Here is a 21,158-nt window from a genome sequence, read left to right on the forward strand (position 1 = left end):
GACAAAAAACACTATCAATGAATTTAAATCAAACAAAATAGCACAAAGACATCATAAGATGGTGCCAGTATTCGTCTTTTATTTCTTTGGCCCGAGCCCCAAAACGGCAAATAACAAAGTACTACAATACACACACTATTATTGTATTTGTTGGCAATTCTTTTCTTGAAGCTAAAAGATGAAAATATTTACTTATTGGGTTGCGCGAGCCGGAACAAGATTTAAGGAACCAAAGGATGAGCGGCCGTGGTAGTTTGGACCCTGACAGCTGCCTGTCTGCCCTTTGCTGCCGGTGTCCAAGTGGCTGTGCAACCATGCAGATTTGTTGGAAATAGTGCTCTCCAGTGCTCTCCGGAGGGGGTGACGGGTCACTGCAGTGCATCGTTGCTTCACAGTTTGATTCTGGATCCCGAACACTGCTACAGGTATTTTTGGGGGGGTTGAAATTGAGGTCCAGAAGTGTTTGGATAATGACTGACTTTTTGAAAAAAAATGATTTTATGATATGACACTTGCTTTCAACTCATTCATTTGGACTAATAGACTTGGGTCAAATCACTCGATGTGCTATTTCCAGTCTCCTTTCACCCATTGTACATGGATACGGGTGAAGGTTTGAATGACTTTGATGCAATTGTAAAACATTCACAAACTGGTTTTGACTGCAGCAAAAGCGTACACTGCCTGTCAGGTCATCGAAGAAGTCAATCAAACGCTTCAAACACATTTTGTCCTTGGGAAAAATATGGCTGATTGACCATTTGATGGATTTTGGCGATTGCGGCGGCTAACAAGCTAATGCATCCCATAATGCTTGTTACCTAACTTGAACAAAGTTTCATATCCATTCGGGTGGTGTATAAAAGTAAAATGATATCAACTCTGTCACTGTCTAAATAAATACATAAACTAGAGCTGCGAGCAGCTATAAAGGGCCCTCGCAACCCTGGCCACGTTGGGGTACTTGCACGTTGGGGTAGTGCCACGTTGGGGTACTGTCAGGACAAGAACCCTCTAAAATAGAAATGTTGTTCCCAGGGCTTGTGTGGGCAAAGTATTATGTGTATTCATCTAAAATGGATAAAAAATGGTGCGCAATTCCTAACATAAAATCAAAATGGAGGACTTCCTGTTAGGTTTAGCATATGGCTTGACTTTTTTGTAGGTTTTAGGCTGCTAGATATGCCTCCCATTCTCACAAGTGTAGGTGAAGCGTACAACCGGGAATGCTTTATTAAAAATTTGTGGCCGGCACTACCGAGCCATTTATTAAAAATTGCGCAAGAAATCTGTAAAATATTGATTTTCATGGCAGTTCTGATGCGTGTGCAGAGTTTCATGAGTTTTCGCTCACATCTAGACCCCCCAAAACTTTTCAGTGCATCGCCATGGCAAAAGCGTACGATGAAATGAAAAGCTTTCAATAACTTTTCATCTTTAATATCTTAAGATGATACACGCCACGTTTGAAGACGATCGGCTAAATTCTGCAGCAGGAGTTTGTTAAAATAAGACCCCCTATAAAACGGCCAAAAAAATGGAGACAAATTCCGAGGTAAATCAAAATGGCGGACTTCCTGTTTGGTTTAGCACATGGCTCAAAAATAATTTATTTGTGCTTTGAGGGATGTTACATATGCCTCCAAATTTTAGTAGCTCTAGGTGAAGCTTCATCAAGTAGGAATTTTGAAACGCAAAATTTGATGCCCCGCCTCGAGGGGACTTCCTGTTTTGTTTAACATATGGCACTAAAAGACGTCGTGTGCTGCCGAAATGTACCTGAGAGGCAGATGGGTTGAACACTCAAATCGTTTCTATTTTCGTAAACAGGCGTCCATGCGCTGGGCATCAAAACATTCGCGTTGTCATGATTCGGTTCTGTGGGGTTGGGTTTTTGTTTGTTTTTGTTTGTTTTTTAGGGGAGTTTTTGTTGTCTTTTGTCTGTGATCCGTGTTTTATGTGTTCCTTGTCTCTCACCTTGTCTCGTCATGTGCAAGCACGTCCACCTGTGTTGGCCAATCAGTGCCCTTAGCCGCTTGTGTCTCACCCAGGTGTGTCATGTGTCAATCAGTGTGAGTGTATTTAGGCCCCGTTTCGGAGCTTGAACCCGATCGCTTTTGAATGCGGGCTCCAGAGTGGAAAGATTTCAAAACGCGCCCCCCGTACGCCGTCCGTCTGGACACTCCTCCAGTGATGACGTAATGGTCGCAGCTCAATGATGTCGTCGTCGTTTTGCTTGGCCTCCTTAGCTTGCTTATGCTTTGGCAGCAAAATATTTTGCTTCTTTATTCCCACGTTCAACAAGCGACGTTGTACTTGAATCACCCGCCATTGTCCCTTCTCCTGTGTTAGTCTTTTTCATGTTGTTTTGTTTGATACATGCAAAAGCCATGTTTGTTCTGTAGATTGCAATAAAGTTAGAAAAAAAAAAGAAGTGATTCTTCTTCTACGCTTTCCGTTAACTCCCTGTAGCTGCGCAACAGCGCCACTCCAGACTTGGCATACACATTACAGCCGTTAAACGTCCTCAGCGTCTTCTTTTGGACGCACGCAAGTCTTAAAATGCTTCCGTGTGTACAAGATTTGTTTGAGGAACGAAGCCGGCTTTGCTTCCATCTGGCCGGGGCCTTCGTCTGCTGTTGTTGTGTGGTCAGTGTGGGTGTATTGTTGTTTTCACGACCGTGCCACGTCCTATTGTTAGTTGTCTCGTCGTGTTCCTGATTTAGTTGTAGCATTGACCTATGTTTTTGGGCATTTTTTATTTTGCCTTTTGCTTGAATTAAATCCCCCCCTTTTTTTTTTTTTTTTTTTTTTTTTTTACTTCATCCTTGTCTTGTGTTGCTTCCCTACACTTGGGTCCACAACTTCCTAACCCTGACATCATTTTTGTATAATTTACCGTGTTGGGGACCGTGTAACGCATCTCGCAATTTGGTGATAAAAAGTAGACTCGATTTTAGACTCGCAAAAACCCGGTCTAACTTGTGGTGTAACACGATTTTGGCAGATTTGATCAAGGAAGGGCGAGAAACTCCACTTCCCCCAATCGATCTTTTGCTTTCAGGCTCCCTACATATTCTTCATCTCTTTTGCAAACAGTCATATTAATATTCCTTTGAAGCCTCTTTCAATTTGAGACCCCCCGCCCCCTCCTCCTCCTCCTCCTCCTCCTCCTCCTCTTCCTCCACGCTTCCAAGTTGTTCCCCCCCCCCCTTTTTTGTGCCATTGTTTTCACAAGAAGGGATTAGCTTTCTGCGATTTCTACAAATGGCTGGCAGCAGAGAAGAAGAGAGGATACTTTGAGGGGGGGTACTTTCATACCTTCAGCCAGGGGTTCCCCTTGTTGCACACGTGGTGGAGGGGGGGGGGGGGCAGGCATGTATGCCTTTGACAGAACACGTTGATTGGTTCAGAATGGTTGCTGCCTCTTGTAGGAAAAAGGAATGTCTATTTTTAGATCAAGGGGTAGCTGGGAGAGAAAAGACTGAGGAAGGGCTACGCATGGATGCGCGTGTGTGTGCGTGAGGAATACTGCAGTCATGTAGGAAGTTCCCCTTCACACACACACGCACACACACGCACACGCACACGATGCCCCCTTTTTCCTCTCCTTTCTCACCTCTTTGTACTCCCTCTATCTCTCCCTCTCTCTCCACGTGTCCTCTCCGAGCTGGCCCAGTGTGCAAATGTCAGCACTCTCCCGTTTATTTGCCAGCGCCCACAGCAACGTCCTGCACACTCTGTTTACCTCCACATGGCTGCTCGCCCCCCCCCCCCCGCCCCCAAACACCAACTACCTAAAAATGTCTCCCTTCATTTTATTTTTCCCAACTTTTCTCTTTTATCACTTCCCGCCCACCTTTTTCACACTCCCTCCTTCTCATCCCTCTGTGAAGTTTCCATCTTTTACGCCATTCTTGCTTCACCTGTCGGCATACACGACCCCCCCCACCCCCACCGCCACCTTTTCACGGATCATGGCACCATCATAAAATTTGCAGCCCCGTCTACAATGTTTCCATCATCAACCCCGCCTCTACAGAATGTGCATCATTTTGTATCGCATATGTGCACATTTCACGGCGCACCTTGTCACCCCACTTCACTAGCCCCCCCCCCCACACTCCCGTCATCTCGCCCCTTTTAGTCTTCTGTTCTCGCCATGGTCGTCTCCATCGCTGTCGCACGTCATGACTCATGTGGCTCGCACCTGCTCCACCATGATGGGACCACACAATGTTAGCATCATAAATTAAAAAGGGAGCGGGGTAGCGGGATTATATTAAATTTGATACAGTGGAGACAGATTGAAGATCAAAAAAAAAAAAAAGTCATAATACTTTATCTTATAAAGGCCAATGTGACCGTGGCCCATGGTGGCCCTCATGGTCCAATGTTTCTATTCATAATACTGACTCTAAGCATAAATTCACATAGCAAAAGGATAAAAATAGATATAGAAAACTCCAATACTCAGGTAATAAAATTACACCACTCTGATCTACAGAGGTACCTTGACTTATGAATTAAACTAATAACTAGATTTATGTGTACATCAAATCCATTGTCCTCATTGAAATGAATTGAAATCTGAAAGAAGCAAAAAAAATGTTTTACCTTTTTACATCTGGACATGAGTTGTGACCTTACAAAAGTTCCTTGTGAGTGTTCTTATTTTGGTCATTTTTCTGCCACTAGTTGGCATACGCGTTTCATGTACCATTGGTGATAGTAACAGTACCATTTGTCTTTTCAGAGTCTTTTCAGAGTGGCTTAATATTGTTGTTATTATTATTATTATTATTGTTGTTGTTGTTGCAAAATTGGGTTAAAATAATATTGTATGCCTTTTTGTTATGTTCTTACATCCGGATGTGAGTTATTTGGGGGGGTTGCCACTAGTCGGTATTAGCGATTCACGTTAGACATTGGCGACAGTAACGTTATGTTTGTCTTTGTCAAATTAAGAGTAGCAAATCGTGACGACCTGTTAAATGAAAAGGGGAACTAGTCCCCATTCCCCACAAAATATTTATTATTATTATTATTATTATTATTATTATTATTATTATTATTATTATTATTATTATTATTATTGCAAAATTTGCTTAAACTAATGTTGTATGCCTTTGTTTTGTTGTTTTTTTACGGACACTGACACAGTCCTTGGATTGTGCATGGCCATTTTGGCCTAGAATGGACCAGTCATACGGACTTTTTCACAAACTTTTTGATGGCCAACATGCCCCCTGGTAGCATATCATGTGTAGTTAGTTGTTTATTTTCCTTCTTTTTCTGTCTGTGCAGTGAGTGACAGCTGTTACCGAAACCTGGCAGAAGACCGCAGCGGCGTCAACCTCAAAGATCTCGTCCATGATCCGTCCTTGTGAGTATTAGTCTCAATCGATGACTCCTAGAGATTGCTAAAAAGGACATAATTCACACACCTTTGAATCTACCACCTAAAGTCAACACATGTGTGTTTGTACACATCGGATGGAGGGAGCCTTTTTATTAAGGAGTATAACAAAGGGACTAAAAATATCTCTGGAACGCGACGTGTCGGGGCTCAGTGTCGCCCTGTGGAGGGAAATTCCCAGCATGCACAGCAACAACAAAAGCGTCGCAGCGCGCTCCTCTGTCTCAGTGTGACTGCAGGAGTCGTTAATTTCACAAAGAGGAGGTGAAATCTGCAATTGTTTTATGAATAAGGATGTGGAACATGAAAAGGAGCGTGAATAACGCTATAAAAAAATCTACAATCATCGTCAAAGTTTTTGTGGTTTGTCCCAACTGGAAAGAAAATCTAATGCACGAAATAATTGGGCCTGTTGTTTAATTTCCTAAAACATAGATGTATCAGGGAAAAACATTAAAATGATAAAGGATCTTCTTAAATAAAATTCAGACCGCAAATTGCCTTTTTCAATCGCAATAGTGCTGTAACATTCCTCTCCTGTTGCCCGGGTCATTTTCATTACGTCCATTGATTTACTGGAGCGAGGGTGTCAGCATCAATGCGGTGTCTTTGCCCTCCTGCTTGAGGGACCATGAAGCGCTCCCGTCCTGTCATGTCTTTGGCTGCGTGTCCACTTCGGCTGCTCATGCCTCATGTGATGTTTGTGCGTGACGCACAGTGCGCCATGTTGCGTTTGTCATGCTAGACCGAGTCGCAGATTGTGATCAGGAACTCATGACTCACTGATTATAAATGTAGCATCTGAAACAATACAATGTTGTTTAAAAAAAAAAAAAAAAGGCCAGCTACTTGTTGGATTACATGCAAAATTCACAAATAGCAATAGTAATGAAATATAATAATAATAACACTTGCATTAATGTGGTTGCTATTATTTTACACAATGTCCTGTAACATCACTCCACTACAACAACAACTTTTTGGGTACAATTTCAGTTACCTTGTGCACGTATAAAATGTGCCATTAGAAAAAGTTGCTTTAATGTTGTAAATATAAAGTAAACCTGAGTACTGCATATAATTATGGCCACAACAATAAATACCCGTACAGTGTAACCTAAAAAGCCAAATACAATCCCCTTGATTCCTCTAATTTGTTCCTTTTTCCCATTGGGGAATTATGGACATTTAAAAAAAAATGTATCTATTCAAAACACGTTATTAAATCTGCAGGCATTGTTTTCAGTAACATCGCAGCATTATTTAGTGCCATACAAGTATTACAATAATATGTTTAAAGTAGGGCTGTCTGTCAATAAAAAAAAAAATTATCCTAATGAATCGCATAAGTTAAGTCACGAGTAATCGCAAATTAATCACACTTTTTTTTTTAATATGTTCTAAATGTACAATAAAATATATTATACTTATCAATTAACATAAAAGTGAAGGTATATTATTTTAAAGTTAGTCATAGACTTATGTTGATATAATCCCCCCCCTTCCACTAGGTGGCATTAGTGTTTCATGTTAGACGTTGGTGACAGTAACAGTACATTTGTCTTTTCAAATTCAGAGTATCTTAAGTGTCGCAAAATCTGAAATAAAACACACAAACTGAACATCAGTGCTTTTGTGACCTTTTTACAGCAGCATACAAGTAAAAAAAAATTGAACTAAGTATTCTGAGAGCTTTTTTTGTGTAAGACATGTTTCTTATAGGTAAATGTTTCTTGAGACTAAAAAAAAAATTGACACACTTGATTAGACTCTCGGCTGGCTGGCTCCTAATTTATAATCTAAAACTAAAACACTCAGTGCCACAAATCAGCCCTAATAGGGCATCTAAAATAATTAGGGGTGTCAAAATGAGCGCCTTAATTATGAGTTAATTTAAAGTTCCTTTAATGCCACTCATTTTCTTAACGCGCGATTAATGACCGCCCCTTACTTGGAAAACCTGTACTGGAGGAATTCCAGTCGCGACGCAGCAAACAAAATTTAGCAGTAATAAATGTTATAATAATAATGCATATATTTGTAGAGACTAGGCTCAAGTTGTATTTTACAATTTTAAAAATGTGCAGAATTTCACAATTTGCTTCATGTTAAAGATTAGATAGCTCTTAACATAAAAAGAAAAATGCACTGAGATCACCAATGTCTTACAAATGCAATTATGCCATCTAGTGGCAGAAAAACGACCTCAACACAAATCATTATCACATTATTTTTTTTAAATACAGTACATATTTTTAGTTTTAACTCAATTTTGTGAATTATTATGCATATACTGTATCAATGACTAAAAGATGCAGCCATATTTCTATTAGTTTAACATTTTTTTCCACTTTTATGTTAACAAGAGTATGACAATATTTTATTGTGCATTTTATTGTACATTTAGAACAGATATAAAATTTGTGATTAATCGTGAGTAAAGTATTGAAGTAATGCAATTAATTATGATAAAAAAATTAAATTGTGTTAAACTAATAGAAATATGGCTGCATTTGTTTGTCATTGATACAGTAATTTCATAATAATTCATAAAAAAGAGTTAAAATTAAAAAGATGTACTGGACTATAAAAAAACCGAGTGTGATATTGATTTGTGTTGAGGTCATTTTTTTGCCACTAGATGGCATAATTGCATTTGTAAGACATTGGTGACAGCTCAGTGCATTTTTCTTTTCAAATTAAGAGCTATCTCATTTTTAAAGGTGCATTGTGCAGTTTAATAAGGTAATATTAAAGCTTTTTCTACATTATGCATGCTCCACCAATGTCCACGAGTATGATGAGCCCTGACTGTTTTACTCTGACTGCACCTATCCTTTTTTAGTACAGTGTGCGGAACCTCACACTCACACCTTCGTTTGTCAACTGTGGCTGTCGCTTTAAGATTGCGCACGTACTCGCACGCGCACCATGAACGGGCCTGACACAGATGCTGCAGTTACGCTTTGCGAGTAAAAAAGTGACAAACTGCACAAAGATCCTTTAACATGAAGTAACTTCTGCACATTTTTAAAATTGTAAACTACAACTTGACCCCAGTCTCCACAAATATATGCATTATTATTGAATTTATTACTGCTAAATTTTCACCTGGACGTGTCTGCTGCGTTGCTAGTGGAATTCCCCCAAAACAACACATAGAAAATCCATCATTTTTCCCAAATTTGGCATTCAATGACAAAATACACTGGAGAAACATCTGGAACTTGATTCAAACATTTTTTTTATGTTGCTAATGTTTGTTTTAACGGTCAGCAAACAAAATGGAGGCGTTGTTCTGTTGGATATTTCCGAGCTTCAATCATGGGAATTGAACCCCTCCATGAGCACTCAGAGTTTCGAGAGGTGGGCTTGTCGAGACCACCCCCTCCCCCCTCCATCAGTGGAGAGGTGACCCCTTGAGAGCTCCCCTACATATGGATGGGCTGTAATGGGCTCCATGCCACTACGAGGACCTTGTGTGTGTGTGTGTGTCCACATTGCAAGCAAAGGGGAAAGAAAGGGAACATGTGAGTGCCCTGTGCAGAAAGCTTGTTTATTATTAATAAAATCACCCTGGCAGATGGGTTTCATCTTAAAAGTGTCCCACGACCATAGAGATTTTCGGTAGACACGCGCACACACACATGCACACTCTCAGTAAGTGTACCCCTGACAGTGTATCTCTCGGTGCTCTCACTCCTTTCACTCTGTGTCTCATCCTGCCTTTATCCTCTTACACTGCTCGTCTTTTATTCATAGAAGATCTTTCAGGCCCAGACTACTACCATACGAGAGCCTCCGACACACACCTCCCATTGAAATCTCAAACTCGTCCCCCTTTTGCTTACCCCTCCTTTACAGGATTTTTTTGATTTTTTTTCCCCCCCGGCCTAAAAGGCTGCACCGGCCCTTTAACATGAGTCAATGTCTTATTCGGATGAATTTCAGTGGAGGGAGATATTTTATTGAGGACACCCAACAGTGGGGTAAACTTTAAGGCAGATTTTGATTTGTCGAGTTTTCATGAGTAAATAATCCACTTTAATAAGTAAAAAACTAGATTATATTATGCCCTGTGATTGATTTTGTGGATTATTTCTAGTTGTTTTCAATTTTTTTTTTTTTTTTCTTGGATGATGCAAAGTCCTGGTTCGGAGCTGAGATGGCTCATTTGGCTCTTGTTATTGTTACTGTTGTTGTTATTGTTATATAATTGTTTCTGTTTGTTAGCCTTTTTATTGGCAATGTCTCAATAAACGTTTGCGATTTCATTTAATTTTTTATGATTTTGACCCCTGCCTTGTTTAATAGCCTTCAATTGGAGAAACGTTGCTTCTACATTTAGCTCAGCAAATATCCCAGCTTTATTTTGATATACCATTTATATTCTTTGTAAATCAAGAACCAGGTGCTCAATGATTTTTTTGGTTGAGTTTACGTCTATATACACAATATATGTATGTAAACAGTAGGGCTGGGTTTAAAAAACATTTTTATAATCGATATCGAATTGGTTTTCTTTTTCAACCCCGATATCGGTTCATAAGATCATGATTCGATTATTTTGACATCTCTTTTTCCCATAAATTCTTAAGAAAATAGAATTTTAAAGGCCTTTTTTTGTCTCAGTGTCTGAAGTATTTTTTCTTAAATTTATGAAATACCTGAATGATTGCACTTTTAGACAATTGAGAATAGTTTTTAATTTATATTTAAAATGGGCTCTTTGCACAAATCCACTACTTCCTAAACTCAATACCACTCCTTCAATTCCTGTCTTTAATGATTGAACAAACTGATTAATCCAGGTGTGACTGACCATTGTCGCCGTGGTTACTGAGGTCAGGCACAGCTGTATTAATCAGTTTGTCCAATCATTAATGACAGGAAATGAAGGAACGCTAATGAGTTCAGGAAATAGTGGATTTGTGCAAAGAGCCCATCATTTAATTAGAATTATGAAAATAGTATAAAAAAATAGTTAATAGCCTCAAGACATTATAACACTGCCATATAGATGCTAAATCACATTTTAGCCAAATATTTTCGGGCCAATCAATACCCTCCTCGCCCAAAAATCCCATCCATGATCGCAACACAACTCGTAAACATTCACACACACTCTCGTTGCAAACACATTCATGATGAACAGCGCAGGAAGTGGAGGCTTCAGACAGGAAGGAGGGGTTGCCTAGGAAACAGTGGGAAGGAACCCTCGTTATTTGTGTTGAGCATATTTTCATTTGGGCTGAAACAGAGCGCCATAAAAACCCAGGAGAGAGAGAGAGAAAGAGAGAGAGAGAGGGGGTGATTTGTCTTGACAGCTGCTTTACTCTCCGGAGGTGTAACACACACACATGCACATACATAATAGTATGAGTGCTCATGCTTGAACATGTACGTGCACACGCTCAGCTACACACAAACCTAAGTACGGAGATGGCGGAAAACATCACACTTGTGCTCATCATTGAAATGTCAGAGGCTGGTTCGGTGGACGGGGGACAGCAAATTATACTACACACCTTCAATGTGATTATTTTCAATGTGCAGATTTTACTATTGTATGTGACAAGTCAGCCTGTGAGCGGGTAAAACCGTTTAAAAGGCTTCAAAATATTCCCAGAGTTGGTGGCTATCATGGCGTTTAAGTGGCTGTCACACATGGGGAAACATGATGCAGATCTTTTCCAAAAATAGCTGTCTTTAAAAAAATAAAATACAACAAAAAAAAGTGGTGGAGCTTGCGTAAGAGGTGTCTGTGCTGAGCCTTCACCTTGAGCCTTGGGTGCACTACTTAGTGTGACCACAGGAGGTCGCCAGGTCTCAGCAGCAGCAGCTGCCTCTTTTCAGTGGGCTGTCCTGTGTAAAGTCCTTGCAGGAGGGGATGTTCAAGGGCATTCTGTCTTTCCTCTTCTCTGTTGTTATTCTTTTGGGGTATTTTTAATGCTACCTGTTTATCACAAGACTTTGGGAAGATTTGGAAGAGCCGCTCGGAAAAACTGTCATCTCAAACCTGCTCACATTTAAAGACACATTTTTAGTCAAAACCTATTCTCGGATTGAGACTGAACTCAAGTATTTTTTTCTTTTTTTCAACTTTTGATGATGATAAATAAACTGTATGCTACTAACATAACATTTAGGATATATTACTGACTTTTTTTCTGCTTCCTTTCAGGTTGGGTGGTATGATTGTGGCTTACAAGATTGTGCCGGATGAAATCGATGAAATCAAGGTACACTATTATGTATCACATCATTTGCATAGCAACTTTCACCCTCATCACACACTCGGGTCCTAACTGTGCGTACACCTGCATATCAACAGGAGACGTTGGTGGACTGGTGCGACGAAAAGGAACTTAACCTCATTTTAACCACCGGAGGGACCGGCTTTGCACCGAGAGACGTCACACCAGAGGTGGGTTCACTTTTGTTTGTCAATAGAACAGACATGAGGTTGTTTAGTAACGTTTGATGACCCGTGGCGCTTAAATGTGATTTCCTTTACTTGAAGTTAGTTTTGTCTTTTTAGCATTTTGCTGACACAAATGTAAGTGTGTCTACGCGTGTGTGTGTGTGTGTGTGTGTGTGTCTGCGTGAGCGATGATTAACAAACAGTGTAATTAGCCCCACGGTCTCATGGGAAATAAAGAGGCTGAAGTCAAATCCTTACTGATTGTGTTTTTTTTATTATTATTTCTTAAAGTGGGATCGTGTAAGCAATTAAGAGATAATGGCTGGCAGGTGTCAGTACATGTGTGTCGAGCACTTCTTTGATTTTTTTTTCTTTCTCCCTTTTTGTCTTTTGCTCAGGCGATTGTTTGCAGAGATGGCAAATCCAGGTCCAGAAAGTAAAATCCCTGTCACAGTTTGGCTTTTGCCCTAGGTGCTAGCTAGCTAGCTAGCTAGCTCCTTAGCTAGCTTCCATGGTGCTCGTTTACCTGCTAGGGAGCTAGCTAGCTAGCTAGCATCAATGGCTAAAGCCAAACTGTGGCAGGGTTTTTTTTGACCCGGGTTTGCCACCTCTGATTGTTTGTTTGTTGTCAGAAATCACAAAATTTGAACCAGGATTTGTTTCTTTATTCTTAATAACAAAATTCAGATGCATGCAATTGGTTATTGGTTATTTTTGCTATGATTCACAATAGGATTTTGCAACCTTAGTACATGTCTCATATAAAAATGTTTTATTTTAAATATTGCCATGGTCCCCGAAACATATTTTTATGGTTTTGTTTTTTGTTTTTAATGCTAGAGCATTCAGAAGGATTTGATGCAGCGTCTGTCTGACCTGATGAGGTTGTTTAAAGCAATGGTAGTTGTTACAAAAAAACGGCCAGCAGGTGGCAGCAGAGTACAAGAGATCAACCAGGGCCATGTTGCAATATGCTCTTTCCCCCAGTTTTTCAACAGATTTGTGAATAATGATGATTCTTATCTTTCTTTTGATAGGTTCCATGTTTTTATAGCAATAGAACACAATATTCTGTGGGTCTTGCGAAATCACTCAAAATCCAGTAAAACCGCCGAGAGTTGCTTCAGTGAAAATGACTGGGAGTGAATGAGTTAATATGGGCTGATACACTTCTAAAGTTACAGGCCAGCTAAAATTAGCCCATCCCTAATCAAATTACAAACAATACATTCACACTCGTATTGTGTCCAGCGAGATCATCATCCGGCCCCATGTTACGCATACACTTGCTGGCGAGAGTCACCCAGCCAAGTTTCCGTCACCAAAAACCTCAGGGTCCATCTCCGGTTGTCACGGTAACAAAAGCCAGACTCACCAGAAGTCCAACAGTATTAAGGGAGAGAGGAAGGCTTCCCTGAAAATAAGACTGATTTCAGCAAGATAAGAAAGTTAGTGTGAAGTGTGTCTTGATAATTGGGGTGTTATTCCATGCAAGCACCTGGGAACTGTTTTGAAATGTAAAGACAACACATCTCCTCTAAGTGAAATACATTTCTCAACAGAAAAACAAACCCTTTTTTCACCACCTTGCGCAGTACTGCGCTATCCCGCACGATGTCCTCGATTTCACTCGCTGCTCGCGCGCAAACACGCACACACCCGAGCACACGCGATTTGGCAGTAGCTGAGCTTCAGCAGTATCACTGGCCCTCATCAATCACGTTAGACAGCAGCAATCTTCCTGGAAGGAAGGCCAGGAGGGAGAGGGGAGTAGAGGAGACGTGTACACGTTGTCTGATAATACCTTCTATCTGATTTAACCCTGGACGCTGGCGACGAACACATCTCTTCATCTCGACGCGCGCTCTCAGGGTTTACGACACACCATGTGACTGTGTTAGGGCTCAATCGGTAACAAAAAACTTATAGGACCTCCTTGTTTCCTACACATTTATCTCACAGGTGCTTGAAGTAAACACACACTATCTAGGGTATCTATCTATCTATCTGTCGGTCTGTCTGTCTGTCTGTCTGTCTGTCTGTCTGTCTGTCTGATAGCTTATCTAGCTTACTAGTTATCTTGTCTATAGCTCTCGATAGATATAGCTAGCTAGCTTTTGTAGCTGTCTGTCTGTCTGTCTAAAGTAGCTATCTAGCTAGGTATCTAGCTACCTAGGTAGCTAGTTAGATTGGTATCTATCTATCTATCTGTATGTCTGTCTGTCTGTCTATCTGTCTAAAGTAGCTCGCTAGCTAGGTAACTTGGTATGTATATATCTGTCTGTCTGTTAGTCTGTCTGTCTGTCTGTCTGATAGCTTATCTAGCTTACTAGTTGTCTTGTCTATAGCTCTAGATAGATATAGCTAGCTAGCTTTTGTAGCTGTCTGTCTGCTAGCTAGGTATCTACTAGGTAGCTAGTTAGATTGGTATCTATCTATCTATCTATCTATCTATCTATCTATCTATCTATATATCTATCGTACAGGACTTTTTGTTCAAGTTTCGACTAAATCCCTCCTGAGAACAGGATGTCCATCAATTGATCTTCCTGTCATCCAATCAGTGTCGTTACATGACAAACGATATGGATCGTGCATCTATCATTCAGACCCTCCCTGTCTCTCTCCTTCTCCTGAGCCCAGGCCCACAATTGTCATCTCCTTTTGAAGTGTTTTCTTTTTTTCTCCCTTGTTGGTTTTATGTTTGAAGTGTCAGTCAAGTCAAGGGCAATTGAGAGCACACAAACATCTGGAGGAGGAGACAATACTTTATCTTTGTCTTCCAGGAAGCATTATGCCATCTCAAGGCAAAAACTATACTAACCTGGTGAAATAAAATAAAACATTGAAAAAATAGGAGCACAGTAACAGCCTCACTTTAGGTCTCATTAAGATATTTTGTTACAGGCTGGCCAAGTAACCTACACCTGCCCTGATTGATTTTAAATATTTTGTCAATCTTGGTTCTGTATAAGAGATGAAGATGAGGAGTTCATGTATGGATTTTTCATCCTGAGGCTGCAGACGGTTATTAAAACCGTTAATAAGCATCTCTCTTATCTCTTTATCATATTTATCTTATTTTGATGCTCTAGTTTTATTTTTACAAATATAGGGACTTAATGTCCTAACCTGGGACTTGTGGAAAAATGTGTGTTTGTGCAATAAAAATTCCTTGAATCCTTGAAAACGCAACTTGAAATAATCAGAAAATAAATATATCAAATAAAGATAAATAAATAAATAATAAAAAATAAGTAACACATTAAAAAAATAATATCAAATAATATTTATACCATTCCTGCTGTTCACGTGTTGGCCTCTTAGAGGCAGTCTGGTGCCGTGCATGCACACTTACAATGAGCTCAGAAGAGTAGAAGAAGAAAGTTGCGATTGAACTCCATTGAATAATTTTAATTGTTTTTCAAAGATCGGGACGTATATGTGCCTTTCAGAATTGTTATATCATCTCTATTCATTTGTTCCTACAGGGTTTGTGCTTGAAAATTCATTATTTTGAATAATTTCGCCATTAGCATGTCAATGGGCTTTTACATTGACTTTAGCATTTGAATATACAATGTGTGTTATTATTTTTGTTGTATGTTTAGTTCTGAACTGGGGTGTTAAAAAACATTTGTGACGGCTGGTAAAAACACACAGAGGCTTGGTTTTGTACTTGCAGTAGTTCTTAGCGGACTTGGGATGCGTACGCAGTCTGCTAAATGATGATCCGTCTATAATCATGTCATTTCTCCAGGCCACTAAGGAGGTGATCGAGCGTGAGGCTCCAGGGATGTCGCTGGCGATGTTGATGGGATCTCTCAACGTCACACCGCTAGGCATGCTCTCCAGGTCAGACGTACTCTTTGGCTGACTTGCTGTATTACCTCTGCCAAGGCTCTTTGTTTGCATCAGCATGAGGCTGTTTATGGGCACCAACATAGATTGTAGATGATGACCTTGATGAGGAAAAGAATAACAATGGTAATAATTATAGATAATAGATTTAGCTGTTTTCCCTGAAACTGAAAGCTTGGTGGAGGTCTGTACTTCTTGCGTTCCTATTTCTGCACAATTGGCCTGTATGTTTGTGTGTTCGCAGACCCGTGTGTGGAATCCGAGGGAAGACACTAATCATAAACTTACCAGGAAGCAAGAAAGGCTCACAGGTAAGGATGATACGAGGACTTTTTAATTGTACTGTAAAGACGCTACAAAATGATCGATAAAGCACGTGTTGTTAAGAATACTGTTAGAGTAAACTCTTTAAAATTAGGGTTAAACGGTACAAAACGTAAAGGACGCTATTACCTTCAAACAAACTTGGTTGACTGTGCAAGTGATAGTTTTTACATAAAAGATGTAGCCTGTATTTAGCTACAATAGTGAGATAGTTAGGTAACATTTTCAAAAGAAAATGTCTGATTTAACGAAAGAGCTTAGCGCTAGCTAGGATGAGGCTAGTAGCAACGTAGATGTATTTAAAATGAGACCAAAGAGAAAAAAAAAACATCCTTTGTTTTACCATTGGCCAGAGTATGGTGCGGAACCCCGAAAGTAAAAATGTGTTATTTTAAACAAAAAAGTGTAACCTTTTTTCGTGTGCTGATATGCTGCATCGGCACTTTATGTACGTTCCCCTCTCAAGTCGTTAACTTCATGGATTTGAAGAGCGCGCGTGAGTGTGTGTTGTTGCGTGTTGGCTGTGCAGATTCATTGACGGTTATCTACAAAGGCAAAGATCACAGCACATGTGTTGGCTTGTTTTGCCTGTGATGTCTCTGACGCGTGTATGTGCGAGTGCGAGTGCGTGTTTTCCGCCCACTCGTCTTTTTTTCGTATTTTCCCCTCCATCCATCTCCTGCTCCACTGTGCTGACCACACCGTCTGTCTGCATCTCACGAGCATGCACACTCATACATGGCAATTGATTTTTTACTATTGCGTTTAATCAATGACTTACCCCCCCCCCCCCCCTCCACTCACCTACTGACATATTAGTGTCAACTTGCAGTTAAAGTTAACTCTCTCATTGCCAGCACAGTAAAATAACCGGGATTTAACTCATTCACTCCCAGTCGTTTTCACTGAAGCAAGCCCCTACGCTCCCGGCTGCTTTATTGGATTTTGACTGATTTTGCAAGGCCCACAGAATATTGTGTTCTATTGCTAATAAAAACATGGAACCTACCAAAAGAAAGATTAGAGTCTCTTTTTTCATCAGGAAAAAAAAGTATTTGTGTCTGTTTCAGTGTTGCAGCAATTAGCATTAGAATATAGCTAAGGTTTCATCATTATTCACAAACCTGTTGAAAACACTGGCAAAAAGAGCTTGTTGCAACATGGCCCTGGTTGATCTCTTATACTCTGCTGGCCGTTTTTTGTAATAACTACCATTGCTGCATCAAAGCCTCTAGCATTAAAAATAAAAAAAAAACGCTTTTGGGACCATGGCAATATTTAAAATGTTTGTATACATTTTGGGGAGCAAATCAAGGGAGTTAATCAATTAATTATGTTGCTAATGTTATATTGAGCCTTTATGCTGTCCTGTGCCATTTCTGGTTCTACAGTTGTCACGCTTCCCCCTAACTTGGCATCACAAAATAGTCAAGTATAAGGTTATTTTTCTTTTCGGTCTTTACATGCCCGTAAAGATTCAATGTTATGTGCAATTTTACCGTAAAGCCTTCTTGCTTCAGCCCAGCGTTTCGTGCAATATACTGTATCCAGGGATTCTGTTCTTTAGTGTTCCTGACAGTTGTTCACCTCAGAGGTGCTCACAGACACCTCAGCACAAAATGTGAGAGCGGGAACGTCTCCGGGCTTTTGACGCTGTCTGTACTCCTTTTCCTTCACTCCAGACAGGACACCTTCTTTCACAAATGTTCAGACAGCAGCACATTCAAACCAAGGTTATATTCGTCATGACTGCTAATAAGACCACGGTGGGAAATGATGTTGTGAAAGCCCGTTTTTGCAAGCCGTGTAGATACAGTCAAGCTTTGGCTTGATTAATAATGTATCTTTTCAGAGCTTAAAATATACAAGAAGATAAATAATTTCGCACATTAGCTCGCTCTTGTCTCGGGAGAGAGGAGAATGGAGCGTTTAGCATAGCGGAGGAGCCAAAGGCACACTGACACACTAAAATGTGAGAGACCAGAAAGCAAAAACAAGAAGGAAACAATTTGAAGACTATTAATAGAGACGGACAGGCTTTATGTAGATAAATAAGTTAATTCTTGTTTATTTGAAACATCTTCAAGAAGTAAAGACATTCTCCATTATGCAGGGATGGGAAGTCGTTTTTCAGATTTCTGCACTTGACGTAAATTATTTAAAAATTTGAATTGTATATTATTGGCAGTAACAATTAAAAGTTTGTACTTTTTGACTTCTACTTAGAGTTTAATCAATATTTGTACAGTACTTAAGTTAAGAGTGTCAATCAATTTGCCACCACTGCCATTATGTTGCAGGTCAAACTGACCCATTTAAAGAATATTTAATAAAAACAATATCTAAAAGTTGTTGCTTTATATGAAAATTATCTGCTGTGAAAATTCAAAATAGTTCATTCATGTTTGTGCAGTAAAAAGTTTCATGCAAGTATTTTTTTAACTGGTAATAAACTAAATGTAGTAATAAACTTAATCATGAGATATTTGTTGGTCTCTCTTTAAAAAATAAAAAATAATCAGGTGAATAAAAACAGAATTTTTCAACCATTGAACGCAATCTATTTTATTTATAAAGGGGAAGTCAACCCCCCCTAAAAAATATTGACAATAACACTGGTCTAAATATGGTATTTTGGTTAATATTGCATTAGTGAAATATGAGTTAAGCAGTAAAATCCAGCAGTTTGTGTCAATCTCAGAAGGCGGCCATTTTGCCACTTGCTGTCGAGTGAAAATGACACCACAGTTGCTCAGGTCTGAGATAACAACCAATCATAGCTCAGCTTCAGAAAACAGGTGAGCTGTGATTGGTCGTTGCCTGAGGCCTGAGCAACATTGATGACATCTTCAGTCAGGCAAAATGGCCGCCACTTGAGATGGATAAAAACTAAACATAACTCATATTCCACAAATGTAATATTAATCAGAATGTCATGGTTAGACTTGTGAGGTCACGTATAACATTATCGTCAACAAATGTTTAAGATTGACCATGTGAAGTTTTAATAAATAAGTTCATGTTGACGTTCGTCTTGTGTTTTAAACACTTCTTAGTAAGTCACAATGACCCATCACGAGTGAGCTCATTTTGGAATACACCAGTGGGCTACTCATGTTGTCCTTGGCTAATTAGTACCCCCTGGCACCGTTAATTTTTTTATTTTAGGACAATGCACATTAATCAGAACAAAACACCAAGGTCCAATTTCTAAATATTAGTCATCCTCAATTAACTGTTTTAAAAATGGTCCGCTTACCACGGTTTGCTCTTGTTTGGTTTCTGAATATGTAGAGGGGATTTGGTCGCAGGTGTGGATCTAGTATATCTATCAAAACCACCTATAGCAGAAAGCTGTAGCAGTTTTCAAAATAACCGGAAAATATAACCAACGTACTATTATGTATACATGTATAATGTTCAAATGAAAAACAAAAACGATGTATAACGGGAATCAACTGCACTTTTATTTTGTCCAACTTCCCCGTGTTGTCCCCGCCAGGAATGCTTCCAGTTCATCATGCCAGCGCTGCCGCACGCCATCGACCTCCTGCGCGACGCCGTGGTGAAGGTTAAGGAGGCGGCGGACGAGCTGGAGGACCTGCCGTCGCCGCCGCCACCTCTCTCGCCGCCGCCCAACAATTCGCCACGGCGTCAGACGGAGGACAAGGGCGTGCAGTGCGAGGATGAGGACGAAGAGAAGAAAGACAGCGGCGTGGCGTCCACGGAGGACAGCTCCTCCTCCCACATCACCGCAGCTTCCATCGCCGCCAAGGTACGACAACAAAAGATCGGATTGAGATATTTTATGTTTCTTTGTGCCATTCACGCTGTGTGTGTGTGCTGTGTTTCGGTATTCTGTAGTTTTTACCGAGCAACCACCTTTGTAGGAAATTAGAAATTGAGCACAAGTCACACATATTTTGTTGGAACTAAATAATAAACTGCAGCTTTGAGATTTATCCCATCATAAATAATGGAAAAATCTGAATGCAAAAAAAAACAAAAAACATTGGAAAGAGTAAATGTTTGATTGCTTCTGGATTTTTAAAAGTACATCCTTGAGAACAAAATTGACTCATTATTTAATAATATAAATGAAAAAACATGCTGTATATATTTAGGGATGTTTGATACAATTTTTTTTCTCAGATCAATACCAGTATGAGTACTCAACTCTTGAGTATTCAACGATACCACTAGTACTTTTGATACATAACATTTCCACCAAAAAAAACAAAGAAATTACTATACATCTAAAATCTAATAACTATTACCCTTAAAATTTAAAGAAATTAATGACAATTTTATATTATCTTTTTTTCACATTTGTTCATACCAGTTTTTTGTTTTGTTTTTTGTATAACACACAATAAAATGAATGAATTTAAAATGGCCACAATACCGATACCGGCTTGAAATAATCGTATCGTATCGGCCCATTTCCAATATCTGGTATCGGTACTCTCTCATTCCTACTTTTGATATACAGTATAGCATTAAAAAAAAAACTTTACAGATAAATTCAAAGAAAGACATATATATCCCAACATAGCACTTTAAGTTAAAATTGTATTAAATAAATGGCCATTTTCTATTCTTCTAATTGCTCATTTCTAGTGTCTGATCATGAAACGGCCACAAGATAGCGGCCGATACTAGTATTGGTCGCCGTCGCGAGTACCGATCCTGTGAAATAAGACCTGGTGTCGGTACTCACCCATCGATAATTATATGAATAATTTCTTTGTAGTTTTAAAAGTGGTTTGGGCTTCTTCTTCTTTTAAATCCCACCCATTGATCCATTTTCAGTGAGCTGACTTTGGGCTATTTTCATTCTATTTATTTATTATGTATTATTTATTTTTATTTTATTTCTGACTTTGAACAATTGAGGATGTTTCATTTCAAGAAACAAATACAGTATATTACAGTTGTGACAAGTTTTTTCATTTTTTTTTAATCCCAGAGGACAATTGGTATCCGTCTGTCATTGACATTAATCACAGCCCATAACAAATATAATATAATAAATAAATAATATAATAAAAAATATAATTTAATTAGATAAGACTTTGAACTGCACTTTTACGATCCAAATCACTCGAAGGATGCTACACTCATCTGCAA

The 21,158-nt window shown here is 39.4% G+C and overlaps 1 protein-coding gene across 11 annotated transcripts in view; it reads left to right on the forward strand.

Moving 5' to 3' along the window:
• Positions 1-21,158, forward strand: part of gphnb (gephyrin b) — an 85,260-nt gene that overhangs the window by 28,260 nt on the left and 35,842 nt on the right. For all 11 annotated transcript variants that reach the window (XM_086060595.1, XM_086060593.1, XM_086060592.1 and 8 more), the window contains exons 2-7: positions 5,308-5,386; positions 11,604-11,661; positions 11,754-11,846; positions 15,604-15,698; positions 15,949-16,015; positions 19,531-19,803. In XM_086060595.1, coding sequence (XP_085916721.1) covers positions 5,308-5,386; positions 11,604-11,661; positions 11,754-11,846; positions 15,604-15,698; positions 15,949-16,015; positions 19,531-19,803 — 665 coding nt within the window. The remainder of the gene's footprint in view (positions 1-5,307; positions 5,387-11,603; positions 11,662-11,753; positions 11,847-15,603; positions 15,699-15,948; positions 16,016-19,530; positions 19,804-21,158) is intronic.

The sequence above is a fragment of the Leptonotus elevatus genome, chromosome 18 (assembly GCF_054856555.1).
Source record: "Leptonotus elevatus isolate MCC_2025b chromosome 18, RoL_Lele_1.0, whole genome shotgun sequence".
Classification (NCBI taxonomy): domain Eukaryota; kingdom Metazoa; phylum Chordata; class Actinopteri; order Syngnathiformes; family Syngnathidae; genus Leptonotus; species Leptonotus elevatus.